At 36.9% G+C, this 14920-nt stretch overlaps 1 protein-coding gene across 1 annotated transcript in view; it reads left to right on the forward strand.

Moving 5' to 3' along the window:
- The window catches only part of MGAT4D (MGAT4 family member D), a 53021-nt gene that overhangs the window by 23781 nt on the left and 14320 nt on the right, over window positions 1-14920 (forward strand). The window contains 3 exon segments of the mRNA XM_064383744.1: window positions 3657-3680; window positions 3683-3789; window positions 6768-6814. Coding sequence (XP_064239814.1) covers window positions 3657-3680; window positions 3683-3789; window positions 6768-6814 — 178 coding nt within the window.

The raw sequence follows: 14920 nt of genomic DNA on the forward strand, positions 1-14920 counted from the left end.
ATTGAAAGAGCTAGAGGAGCAAGATCAAAAAAACTCAAAACCTAGCAGAAGACAAGAAATAAGTAAGATCCAAGCAGAATTGAAGGAGATAGAGACACGAAAAACCCTACAAAAAATCAATAAATCCAGGAGCTGGTTTTTTGAAAAGATCAACAACATAGACAGACCACTAGCCAGACTAATAAAAAAGAAAAGAGAGAATAACCAAATAGATGCAATAAAAAATGATAAAGGGGATATCACCACAGATGCCACAGAAATTCAAACCATCATCAGAGATTATTACAAACAACTCTATGCACATAAATTAGAAAACCTGGAAGAAATGGATAAATTCCTGGACAGTAGCCTCCTCCCATGCTTAAACCAGGAAGAAGTCGAAACCCTGAATAGACCAATAACAAGGTCTGAAGTCGAGGCAGCAATTAAGAGCCTACCACCCAAAAAAAGCCCAGGCCCAGATGGGTTCACAGCCGAATTCTACCAGACATACAAAGAGGAACTGGTACCATTCCTACTGAAACTATTCCAAATAATCCAAAAAGAGGGAATCCTTCCCAAATCATTTTATGAGACCAACATCATCCTAATACCAAAACCTGGCAGAGACTCAACAAGAAAAGAAAACTACAGGCCAATATCCATGATGAACATAGATGCAAAAATCTTCAATAAAATACTGGCAAGCCGATTACAACAGCACATCAAAAAGCTTATCCACCATGATCAAGTAGGATTCATCCCGGGGATGCAAGGCTGGTTCAATATACACAAGTCTATAAATGTAATTCACCACATAAACAGAACCAAAAACAAAAACCACATGATTATCTCAATTGATGCAGAGAAGGCCTTCGACAAAATTCAACAGCCCTTTATGCTAAAAACTCTCAATAAACTAGGTATAGACGGAACGTATCTCAAAATAATAAAAGCTATTTATGACAAACCAACAGCCAATATCATACTGAATGGGCAAAAACTGGAAGCATTCCCTTTGAAATCTGGCACTAGACAAGGATGCCCTCTCTCACCACTCCTATTCAATATAGTACTGGAAGTTCTAGCCAGAGCAATCAGGCAAGAAAAAGAAATAAAGGGTATTCGATTAGGAAAGGAGGAAGTCAAATTGTCTCTATTTGCAGACGACATGATTGTATATCTAGAAGACCCTATCACCTCAGCCCAAAATCTCCTGAAACTGATAAGCAACTTCAGCAAAGTCTCAGGATACAAAATCAATGTGCAAAAATCACAAGCATTCCTATACACCAATAACAGACTTAAAGAGAGCCAAATCAAGAACGAACTGCCATTCACAATTGCTACAAAGAGAATAAAATACCTAGGAATACAACTAACAAGGAACGTAAAGGACCTCTTCAAGGAGAACTACAAATCACTGCTCAACGAAATAAGAAAGGACACAAACAGATGGAGAAACATTCCATGTTCATGGTTAGGAAGAATTAATATCGTGAAAATGGCCATACTGCCCAAAGTAATTTACAGATTCAACGCTATCCCCATCAAGCTACCAATGACCTTCCTCACAGAACTGGAAAAAATCACCTTAAACTTCATATGGAACCAAAAGAGAGCCCGCATAGCCAAATCAATTCTAAGCAAAAAGAACAAAGTGGGAGGCATCACACTACTGGACATCAAACTCTACTACAAGATTACAGTAATCAAAACAGCATGGTACTGGTACCAAAACAGAGATATAGACCAATGGAACAGAACAGAGGTGTCGGAGGCGACACAATATATCTACAACCACCCGATCTTTGACAAACCTGAAAAAAACAAGCAATGGGGAAAGGATTCCCTGTTCAATAAGTGGTGTTGGGAAAACTGGCTAGCCATATGCAGAAAGCAGAAACTCGACCCCTTCCTGACACCTTACACTAAAATTGACTCCAGATGGATTAAAGACTTAAACATAAGACGTAACACCATAAAAACACTAGAAGGAAACCTAGGCAAAACCATTCAGGACACAGGCGTAGGCAAGGACTTTATGACCAAAACACCAAAAGCATTGGCAACAAAAGCCAAAATAGACAAATGGGACCTAATCAAACTCCACAGCTTCTGCACGGCAAAAGAAACAGTCAATAGAGTGAATCGGCAACCAACAGAGTGGGAAAAAATTTTTGCAGCCTACCCGTCTGACAAAGGGCTGATATCCAGAATTTACAAAGAACTAAAAAAGATTTACAAGAAAAAAACAAACAAGCCCATTCAAAAATGGGCGAAGGATATGAACAGATACTTTACAAAAGAAAACATACATGAGGCCAACGAACATATGAAAAAATGCTCATCATCACTGGTCATTAGAGAAATGCAATTAAAAACTACATTGAGATACCATCTCACGCCAGTTAGAATGGCGATCATTAAAAAATCTTGAGAAAACAGATGCTGGAGAGGATGTGGAGAAATAGGAACACTTTTACACTGTTGGTGGGAGTGTAAATTAGTTCAACCACTGTGGAAAACAGTGTGGCGATTCCTCAGGGACCTAGAAATAGAAATTCCATTTGACCCAGCAATCCCATTACTGGGTATATATCCAAAGGATTATAAATCGTTCTACTATAAGGACACATGCACACGAATGTTCATTGCAGCACAATTTACAATAGCAAAGACCTGGAACCAACCCAAATGCCCATTGATGATAGACTGGACAGGAAAAATGTGGCACACATACACCATGGAATATTATGCAGCCATTAAAAACGAGGAGTTCACGTCCTTTGTAGGGACATGGATGAACCTGGAAACCATCATTCTCAGCAAACTGACACAAGAACACAAAATCAAGCACCACATGTTCTCACTCATAGGCGGGTGTTGAACAAGGAGAACACATGGACACAGGGAGGGGAGCACTATACACGGGGGTCTATTGGGGGGGACAGCGGGGGGGTGGGGAGTTGGGGAGGGATAGCATGGGGAGAAATGCCAGATATAGGTGAAGGGGAGGGAGGCAGCAAATCACACTGCCACGTATGCACCTATGCAACAACCTTGCATGTTTTTCACATGTACCCCAAAACCTAAAATGCAATTAAAAAAAGAAAAAAAAAAGATTGGTACCCCTCATCTTGACTGTACCTGTAGAGCCAAGATGTGTACCTCTTGGAGCCCTAGTGCTCCAGCCATTCTTGAGCAACAAAAGTTACTTAGGGGCATGAATTCACTCCATCAAATCATTTATAAATTATTTAATACATTTTTCACAGATGAAAATATTTGATAATATTTTTTTCCTCTTTTCGGTTCCAATGTCTCATTAGGATAAGAAGATATTCTCCAATATGTGACATTTTATACCCAGTTAGATGAAGCTATAATAAGTGGAAAGTGGTTAGTTTTATTTTTGCTACACCAAAATGTTAACATGAGAACATCTTGGAGTCTATTTAGTGCTTTTACTAACAATCCACTGCAAATTTCCTTAAAAAGAAAATGAAATGTCTGATAAAAATTAATAAAGTTTGGATTATTTTTGTAATACAATCTCAAACACTCATTTTATTACCGTAAGACTAACCCAAACATAGATATAAGCATAGAATGAATGCTAAACTATGTTTTTCTCTGTGGTTTGGAATGATGATTTCGTACTCCTGTGTCTGCAGCTTCTTTTGTGCTGGGTATTTCCACTGTAACAGAGGAAATTATAGTTACCTGAAACAGAGGCTGACCTCTGTTGTCTCCAGGATGACGCTCTCCGAAGAGAAGGATTCTGTAGTGATTGTCTCTATCGCAGATGTATGTACACAAAATAATGAGCTCTCCTTACTTTCACTCTATTGTCTCCAAATTCCCTTCCTCAATGGTAATCATTGTACCATGTTGAAAACTGTTTTCTTAATTTTAAAAAGCAACCCATAGATGCCTTTTTTGGATACCAGACAATATACTTAGTACTTATTCAATACTGCTGAGAAGAAATTAAATATGTAAATCTAAAAAGACAACATAATGGCTTCATGTGGGAAATATAAGATTGCTAAATTTGAATTGCATTTAATATAGAATCCCTGAATCCCTGCCTACTATATGGCTCAAAAGTTGTATTTACAAACAGAATTAAAATTATTAAAAGTGATGCTAGTAATAAAATGTGCTCAGTCCACTAAGAGGTTTGTATATGAATCAGGAGATAATTTGTATTAAGTAACAACAGCTATGATTAATTGAGAGACTTTCTTATGCTTGAGGGATTGTAGATGATTTTTGTGGACATTTATAACCTGCATTACATCCCTGTGAAGTAGGTACTACTGTCCTGATTTTAGGGATGATGGACCTAGAACTTAAAGAAGGTAAATAACTTGCCCAGTAATTAATAGAGCAGATTCAAGCCTAGGTCTCTGTAATGACTCTAAAGATTTTCACTTTGTTCCCAACAGCATTTATAACTGTAAAGTACTATGTAAATATTAGCACCTTAAGACTTTTTGGAGAGAAATTTGGCAACCTGTGTTAAATTTAAATGTATATATACTTTGCCTCAGAAATTCAAATTCTGGCAACTTATCCTAAGGAAATAATCAAGCAAGTGTATAAAAACAGTAAAAATAGTTGGGCATGGTGGTTCACAACTGTAATCCCAGCACTTTGGGATACTAAGGCAGGAAGATCACTTGAGCTCAGGAGTCTCAGATCAGCCTGGGCAACACAGTGGGACCCCCATCTCTACTTTAAAAAACTAATAGCTAGATCTGACAGTGTGCACTTGTAGTCCCAGTTACTTGGGAGGTTGCAGCAGGAAGATCATTTGAGCCCAGGAGATAGAGCCTGTGGTAAACTGAGCTCCAGAGCAAGACCCTGTCTCAAAAAACAAACAAAAACCAGTAAAAATATGGCAGTATAGTATGGAAGTTGAGAACAGACTCTGGATTTAGATGACCAAGGTTAAAACTCCAGCTTCTCTACTTCCCAATCAGTGAATGTGAGCAACTTACTTAACTTCTCTATGCATTCTTTTCCTTTATCTCTAAAATTCTGATAATCATATTGTCTATATCACAGGTTATTGAAGGATGAAATTAGCTAATATATTTCAAGTACTTAGAATGATGTGTGATACAGAGTGAGTGCTCAATAAATAATTATTTCAAGGATTTTCAGTGCACTGTTGTCTTATGAAAGCATAATATTAGAAACAACCAAAATATCTACTCATAAGAGGCTGATAAAATATTTTGTCATATATCTCTACAATGCCATACTCTGTAGGCATTGAAAGAAGAATGAATATCTATACTCACTGATATAAAGTGATGTTCATGTCCTATTGTTAAGTAAAGCATCATGTTTAACATAATGTTATCTATGTAAAATAGGAAGGAAGGAAGGAAGGAAAAGATGGAGGGAGGGAAAAAAGATGTAGAAACAAATGAAATGTATGAAGAAAAAGGAAAATGAGCAAACTTCAGAATGATATAAATTTATCATTAACATAAATAATGGCTATCTGAATGCTGGGATTAAGAGGAATTTTTATTATCTTTTCTTTATTCTTTTTGTTATTGCTTGAATTTTCTATAATAAAGATGCCTTTGAAAGCAGAAAAAACTCTAAATCAAACAAGTAATAAAGAACTATCAGAAAAATAGAAATGAAAGACTAAAGTCATTGTATCCCAGTTTAATTTCCTAATATTAAAAGAAAGCATGCACACAACCTCCAAAATTTTCATCCTATTTCCTTATTTTATATATTACAATCTTCATTTCTTTGCTGTTAGCACAATGCATGTCTGTCTAAAATACTTAGATCCATAATAAAATATTGGAGGAAGATTTTTAAATGGAATATAGAATGCTTATGAAATAGGACTTTGATGCTGTGTTTAAAATATAATATGCTTCAATGTATGACAAATAGCCAGTGATTCAATTTATGGTTAAGAGCCTTCAGTATAAAATAGATTTATCTACATCATGTCTGATATTTTTAAACAAAAAACCTGAGTACATACATTCAGAGTTGCCTTTCAGAGTTCTCAGATTCAACAATAGAACTGTCATTGTTCAAAATATTTTCAAAATTGTGTATTGGAAATGCTTATAGGCCCTAGGCTACATCTTGTAAATGCCATGTTATTTTTTAAAAAAATTATCCCAAGAGGGTAAACCATCAAAACCTTTTTGCAGGAGTCTGTCATCTAATCTAGCACAGTGTTCAATGAAGAGCAGGTCCACAAAGTTTATTGTCAGGAAAACCAATGGGAATCAAGCTGAGTAATACTGTCTGGAGAAATATGATGTAATTCTGAAGTAAGCTTATTATCATATAATACTCAGGAAATGAAGAGTATTTTCAAAAAGAGTAGTTCTTTGAAATAAGCCATTCCTAGATGACCATTTTTAGATCAAAACATCTTTAGATATATAAGATTTATTTTATGAAATCTTTTATATCTAAAGGGTATATAAGATTTTATGTAATCTTGTATATCTAAAGGGTATATAATTTTATGGGTAAATTTTGAAGGGTAAATTTTGGATTGTAATATTTCATATTGTGGCAAAAGGAAAAGAATGAAATATTTCCTGTATTCAAGTCAGATTTTTAAGAACACAGATATTTTTAAATCTTTTAATAGAAAGTAAAATTCTAGAAACTATTAGTACATAACATTTCACACATAAATAAGATTTATATGTAGCAAAAAGAGTTGTATTAATAGAACTATGAGACATGCTTAGTTTCAGTAAAATATTTTTTCTCATTTTTAGAGTAATGAAGATTATTTACATTCTGTTGTTAAAATGATTAAAAGAAAGTAAGTACTGTCTGATATATTTTTAAATTAGCCATTCTTTCATTTTGCTATCCTATTTTTTCTGTCTAATTGTATAATTATTTTCTTAGTGATCATATTCTTTTTAATGAGTATAGCTGTGCAGAAAAAACCTATAGTCCTTTCTAAGCTGTGATGAAGTATAGCTTATGGTTTTCCCCAGTTTTGCTGGACATCTACCAATTAGAATTTATGTTTTTTACTTATACTATTTATCCTGCATGATAACCATTGGTACTGAGATAAGCCAATTGAGTTATTTTTAAAATATTCCTTTATCATTTACTGTATGAAGTTACTTCACCACTTCTGCTTATAAACTCCTTAAGCAGCCAAAATACATATGGATTAACCAATATGAAGTTCTTTATCAAGCAAGACACTGTGAAATAGACCCTGCCTTCCAAATTCTATGTTCAAATGGGTGATACAACTTGAAAAATAAAAGAAAGAGAGAGAGAAAGAAAGAGAGAGAGAAAAGGAAGGAAAAGAAAGAAAAAGAAAAGAAAGAAAGAAAGAAAAGAAGGAAAGAAAGAGAAAGAAAGAGAAAAAAGAAAGAAAAGAAAACACAAGAAAGGAAAAGAAGAGAGTCAGCCATGGTGGCTCACACCTGTAAGGCCAGCACTTTGAGAGTCCAAGGTGGGCAGATTGCTTGAGCCCAGGAGTTCGAGACCAGCCTAGGCAACATGGCCAAACCCCACCTCTACTATAGAAATACCCCCCGAAATTAGCAGGGCCTGGTGGTGTGCACCTGTAGTCCCAGCTACTAGGGAGGCTGAGGTGGAAGGAGTGCCTGTGCCTGGGAGTTCGAGGCTGAAGTGAGCCAAGATCATGCCACTGCACTCCTGCCTGAGTGACAGAGTGAGACCCTGTCTCAAATAATAATAATAATAATAAATAAATAAATAAATAAATATATATATATATGAAAGGAAGAGGCTAGCATTATCGTAGTGGTAATGGGGAATAAATATGAGAACATATAAAGGAAGAAGTAGTTAAGTATTTAACTCTACATGAAAATATCAAGAAAGACTTTCTTAAGAAGGTAATAATTGAGCAGAATCTGAAGGGATAAGTAGACATTTTTCAGGCAGACAGGGGAAAAGGTCATGCCTGACAAATAGAATTGCTGGGGAAGACAGAGAGACCAAAGAAGGAGCATGCTAAACTTTTGAAAATGTAAGTCTGTTTTGGAAATGGGTATTTGGAGCTAAGGCGGAAGGACTGGTGGGAGACAAGGCATGCACTGATGACTTCACGAAGGACCTATCCGCCATGCTAAGGCATGTGCCCGTTGTGCTGCAGACCAGGGCTGCAAAGGTGGCCTTCAGGTTGAATTCGGCTCCTGTTTTGTTTAGACAGTGAAGTGTTTTGCTTTGTTTTATTTCCCCCCCGCCCCAAATAGCTCTAGTGGCTGAGGTAGTTCGTTGTTCTAGTCAAAACGATTCCAGCTAATGTGTGGATTGAATGGAATTGGAGAATCACCGTTTTGAAGCCCGTCATTCAGTGAGAGGGTAAGGGGAACTTTGTGAGGAAGATATGCGGGTCACTGTCCGCACAGGAAAACTGCTGGTCGTTTAAATAGAGGAAACAGGGAATTTCACACAAAGAATTGATCAAAACAAGTTTCAGATGACTGAGAGCACAAAAGGGAGAAGAAAGAGGACAGAGCAGCGTGAAGGAGAGGGCGTTAAACCCGGGGATCTGAGGCTATGGAGGTCGGCCTCCTCAGCAGCTGGAACCTCCGCTCCCGCGGGAGCCAAGAGGAGGAGCATCCTGGGTTTCTACTGCCTTCCAGTCTCTGGTCACTTACTGCTTCCCGCAGGCAGAGGCCAACCGGTATCCCGCCAGCAAGGGCGCCCCGCAGGACAGGACGCACAGCAGAGCAGAGGGGTGCAGTGTGCAGTGTGCAGTGTGCAGTGTGAGCTGAGAAAAGCCAGGGCCCCTCCAGCAGCTCGCGGTCGGTCGCTGAAAGTCCAGCGACGAAAATGATGCCGAGGAAAGAACTATAGAGAGTTATTCTTCCGACTTAAACAAAATAAAACAAAACAAAACCCTGAATGCAATCAAGCCTTAGGAGCTGAATTCCAGTTTACAGGATACACAGCAAATAAAGGACGAGATCTGGGGCAAAACAATCAAGATGTGGGACATTCTCTAGAAACTGATCCAGATTCTTTAAAAACTGGAATGGAAGTGGGGGAAGAAAGAAAAATGAAGGTCACTTGTCTAGATAATAAATTTTAAAAAGAAATAAGGGATAATCAGGTACAATGAGTGACCTTATTTGGGCACCTGTGTGAGTGTATGCTTCCCCACAATAGGCACCTTTTAGCCTATTGGGGACAATTTGAAAATTGACTAAGTATTATGTGATGTTAAATAATCATTTATAGTTTTGCAAAGTGTGAATAGTGGCATTGTGGTTATCTAAATAAGTGTCTTTTTTAATATTCACACTGAAGAATGTAAGGGCGGAATGACATCTAGCACTTGTTTTAAAATGAACACTTTTACACTGTTGGTGGAAGTGTAAATTAGTTCAACCATTGTGGAAGACAGTGTGGCAATTCCTCAAGGACCTAGAAATAGAAATTCCATTTGACCTAGCAATCCCATTACTGGGTATATATCCAAAGGATTAGAAATCGTTCTATTACAAAGACACATGCATACATATGTTTATTGTGGCACTGTTTACAATAGCAAAGACCTGGAACCAACCCAAATGCCCATCAATGATAAGACTGGACAAGGAAAATGTGACACATATACACTATGGAATACTATGCAGCCATAAAAAATGATGAGTTTGTGTCCTTTGTAGGGACATGAATGAATCTGGAAACCATCATTCTCAGCAAACTGACACAAGAACAGAAAATCAAACACCACATGTTCTTACTCATAGGCGTTGAACAATGAGAACACATGGACACAGGAAGGGGAACATCACACACTGGGGTCTGTTGGTGGGGGAATAGGGGAGGGACAGCAGGGGGGGTGGGAAGATCCGGGAGGGATAACATGGGGAGAAATGCCAGATATAGGTGACGGGGGGATGGAGGCAGCAAACCGCATTGCCATGTATGTACCTATGCAACAATCCTGCATGTTTTGCACATGTATCCCAGAACCTAAAGTGCAATTATATATATATATATATATATATATTTTAAATGCTTAAGCAAAAAAAGGGGCAGCTGCACAGATGAAACAAATGTGACAGAAAATTAATGCTTATTGAAGGAAACTGATTTGGGGTTCATTATATTTCTATTTTTGTGGATGTTTAGTAATTTTTATAATATGTATTTAAAGAATTGGATATAGACTATTCTGAGTAAGCTCAACTGATAGGAAGAAAAGTCAAAGCACACTGTCTTGAGGGAGACAAATCCTATTGGGGAGGTTTTGAGGTGGAAGCACCTGGAGTTGTTGTTGTTGTTTTTTTTTTTTTGAGACAGAGTCTCACTCTGTCGCCAGGTGCCAGGCTGGAGTGCAGTGGCACAATCTCAGCTCACTGCAACCTCCGCCTCCCAGATTCAAACAATTCTCCTGCCTCAGCCTCCCAAGTAGCTGGGACTACAGGTGCACGCCACCACGCCCAGCTAATTTTTGTATTTTTAGTACAGACGGGGTTTCAACATGTTGGCCAGGATGGTCTCGATCTCTTGACCTCGTGATCCGCCCGCCTTAGCCTCCGAAAGTGCTGGGATTACAGGCTTGAGCCACTGCGCCCAGCTGCACCTGGAGTTTTTACTTGTGCTGTAGTAGAGAGAGACTGATGAAGCAAGACAGTGGAGGAGAGGGGACTGGAGAGGAGACTCAGGTGCAGGGAGCTTTAGACAGGCCTGAGACCAAAGAGGAGATGAGAGCAGATGAAAGAGCAGAAAAATTAATTTGTTGGGGGAAAGACAGTCGAATCACCTTAAAATTCCTTTTCTAAAGATTTCTCTTTTCTCTGTGAAGGAGATAGGTCCCTATGTTGAAAAGGAGGGGATTCGTTGGGAGTGAAGGACCTTAGGGTAGTGACGGCTTGAAATAGGTGATTTATGTGAAGGGAGAGGGATTAAATAAAGAAACACCATATACATCTAGTTTTTTCCTAAAATACTCCCCAGGAAAAAAAAGTTACCTTATATTTGAATCCTTAAAAATCTTTTCATAGTCAAGGATGCATTCTTGGTTGCTTTAGTCTGAATAATAAACTACTATTTGGAGAAGAAAAATTACCCCCAATTGACCTCAATCTATGTTAGTTTGGTATTCTTATAGGAGACTCTTGACAGAATCAATTAAAAAGAAGGCCAAGGTATAAAACGATTCCTGGGGATATCACTGCATCATTGTAAGCCTGTTGAAAATCACTTAGAGTATGTGGTTACTTGTAAAGATCTCCAATGAAAACATTGCCTAATGTATGAGAATACTTCTGATTTGCTACAAAATTTTTGGAGACAATGTCACTGGCTTTAGAAATTGCTGTACTGTAGTTGGAATTGAAAATCAAGGATACTGGAAAACTATGTCAGGTGATTCAAAAAGTGATTCTAGTGGTGATATTTATATTGATTATGTAATTACAATTGTATTGATGTTACCAATGCAAGATAAAAAGTTGGAAAAGAGGCCGGGCACGGTGGTGGCTCAGACCTGTAATCCCAGCACTTTGGGAGGCCAAGGTGGGCGAAGTCAGGAGTAGGAGACCAGCCAGGCCAACATAGTGAAACCCTGTCTCTACTAAAAATACAAAAATTAGCCGGGCATGGTGGGGAGCGCCTGTAATTCCCGTTACTCGGGAGGCTGAGGCAGGAGAATCGCTTGAAACTGGAAGGCAGAGGTTGCAGTGGCCCTTGACAGCAAGAGCGAAACTTTGTCTCAAAAAAAAAAAAAAAGAGTTGGAATAAAATTACTTTTTGTGAAGGTAGAATAAAGCAAAAAACCCTTTTCCTAGGCCTTCTCATTAAGGTAATGAGAGATTATTCTACATTTGGATTAGTCCTAAATTGAGACTATATAATTTTTAAAGGACCCATCTATGTTTGTATATAACCTTATATAAAACTGTATACAACTATGTACTTTATATAAAACTATAGAGTTGTAAGATTTCCACTATTATATAACTGTAAGGTAAAATCACTCATTTTTAATGGTACCAACCTAGAGTTATATTGTTTTCTCCAGTCATTGGAAACTAGCAATTCCCGTATGATTAAGTCAAGGTTTTTGATGCTGTATACAAATAATCTAACAAAATAGAAAAGTTTTAGACAGTCTTAGAAAGGTGTCAACACACAAAATTTCAAGTATCTTGCTTAAAACAGATTGAATAAAACCAAGACTGGACTCTTTCTATCACTAATGGGAAATTATATCATCAAAATAGAAATTGTTATAACTTAACTTTTGGTGCTTTTTGGACTTTAGATGGAATTTTCTAGAGAACAAAATTTGTGTATCTCTGTAATCTAAACTTTTTGATGATTGAGCATGCTGCAACATGATGTTATTTCCATTTACCTCTACTATTATAAGTTGCTGCACAAGATCTTATAAAGTTACAGAAATTCACTTAAAAATTTAGATATTATGTTACTTTTACCACAAAGCAAACAACCAGACTCTCCATTTGTTTCCCATACTAGTATTTTCTATTCCCCAAGGAATATGTTAGAATTAATTTTTTAAAAATATTTTCATTTAATATATCATAAAATGAAGGCAGCCAGTAAGATTTTCATTCCCTTCACTCTTCCACTTACAATCCCACCAAAACAAATGACCAAAAACCTTTCCACTAATGTATAGAGGCTGGGAAGAAATCCAGCATGTATTTTGAACAGTTGTTTGCCCCAAAAGTTTTTAAGTTACTATTCCAGTTTTACAGATGAGGAAATTAAAGATCAGAGAATGTAAATTACTTGCTCAAAGTTAGGAAGTAAAAGAAGCAAAAGTGGCTCGGAGACTCTAGGTCTAAAACCCTTATTCTCTAAAGCATGATATCCTACTCCAACCCCATTCTCATGACACGTACCCTAATTATAAAACATGAGCTTTCTTCCAAGTGTGTTTGTGTGTGTTTATACATACTCAGGCAATCCTGATTTGCAGGATAACATGGGGCCATATAAAATGATTGTGCAAGTTGAAACCATGCAAGGCAATATTAACAAACAATGGAAAAATATCACAGTTGTTCTTTCCATGCCTTTTAAACATGTGTTAAAACATTACTCTTTGTCAACTATAAATACATAGAAAAATAAAAAATATTGTTAAGCTAATTTATTACACTGTAATTTAAAAGACTAAAATTATTGAGTATTAAAGTGTTTGATTTCTTTTAGAAAATGTATCAAGAGTAGTTTAAATGGTGCTTGCCTTTTTCTTGTCATAGAACTTAAAACACTGAGTAAATGTCTTTTCTATGCTTCAGTAAATTGTTATATTCCTTTCTAAATTTAGATCAGTTTCAACATTTTATCATTTGTGTTTTCAATGTCATAAAGTATTTCTGAGAGTTCCTCTAATGTGAAGTTTTTCAGCAGCATCATTTTCTGTGTGACATAATTTCACCACAACCATTTTTCTTGTCATTTAACTTCACCTTTACTAAGTTCCCTTTGTTGCCTCTCTAAGAGCTTCTCAAACAATAGAGGTGTCAACATTCCCATGATCAGCTGTCTTATAGCACATCCAAATTCACTTCCAGCATTCACTTTCTGCATTTTTATCTGTCAGCCAATTCCCTCTTTTGATTACTTACTTTTTAAAAATATTATGTAGACTTATCACTGGGAGGCAAGGCAAGACAACCACGTTTTACTGTCAGCAAGTGAACTAAATAACTAAATAAAATGTACAGTGACCAGTCACCAAAACACTTTGAAAGAAGTGATGCAATTAGTCATTAATGATGATGTGCATCTGCTATTTATATAGTGATTTGTGCACTGAAGAGCTAGCAGTCAAGTTTGTACTTTACACAACTATTCACAATTAATATATCATGACTACAGTGTTGTTGGGGGACTAAAACACAGTAACTGAAATTTATACGTTCAGAATTGTGCAAAGCAAGGACTACCTATTTTGCACATGATGGAAATTATGCATATAAAACTGTAAACTTTTAAATTTTTTTTTTTTTTTTTTTTTTTTTGAGACAGAGTTTCGCTCTTGATACCCAGGCTGGAGCGCAATGGCGCGATCTCGGCTCACCGCAATCTCCGCCTCCTGGGTTCAGGCAATTCTCCTGCCTCAGCCTCCTGAGTAGCTGGGATTACAGGCACGCGCCACCGTGCCCAGCTAATTTTTTGTATTAGTAGAGACGGGGTTTCACCATGTTGACCAAGATGGTCTCGATCTCTTGACCTCGTGATCCACCCGCCTCGGCCTCCCAAAGTGCTGGGATTACAGGCTTGAGCCACCGCGCCCGGCCTAAACTTTTAAATTTTTTATGTAGCATAAACATTTCCTTGTGCCTTTAACATTTTAATAATGTAATGCCTAAATTCAAATCTCATTTAAAATCATATTATCTCTGAAGGAAGACCATTTAAAATTTTCTGTTTGGTTTCCCATCCTTTACCTTATGGTACAAGATTTATATTGGAATTTTTATGAATTGTATTTTACGTAGTTTAGTGATATCCTTCTTGGTCTATCAACAATAACTTTTTTTAAAAAAAGATGCTGAAGAGTATACATAGTTCTCCAGTGAGTTGTGGACAAGAGTCTGACTAAATCCTTGCTTGCTGTGGTAATCTAGTTTCAGGAGCTACACTGCTATTTAGTAGGACTCTTGTTAAATTCAAAATTATGCATTTAAAAATGATCTAATGTTCTTGCTGTCTTGCAATCACTGTGTTATCACAACCCAAAAGTTTCTTTATTTCAAATGTTAGAGTACACATCTTGCCGTGAACTTTAAAAATGTCAAAGTACCTGTAATTTTTATAAGAAACTAATTTTATATTGTGTATTTTAATATGTCTGTTATTAATTTATTAAAAACATACCTTGGCTAGTTTTATGATGCACGTATCATGTATCAACATGTGAAATAATTCAAGTCAA

Source organism: Aotus nancymaae, unplaced genomic scaffold (assembly GCF_030222135.1).
Source record: "Aotus nancymaae isolate 86718 unplaced genomic scaffold, 86718_ANA_hifiasm-v0.15.2.pri h1tg000033l, whole genome shotgun sequence".
In the NCBI taxonomy this organism is placed as follows: domain Eukaryota; kingdom Metazoa; phylum Chordata; class Mammalia; order Primates; family Aotidae; genus Aotus; species Aotus nancymaae.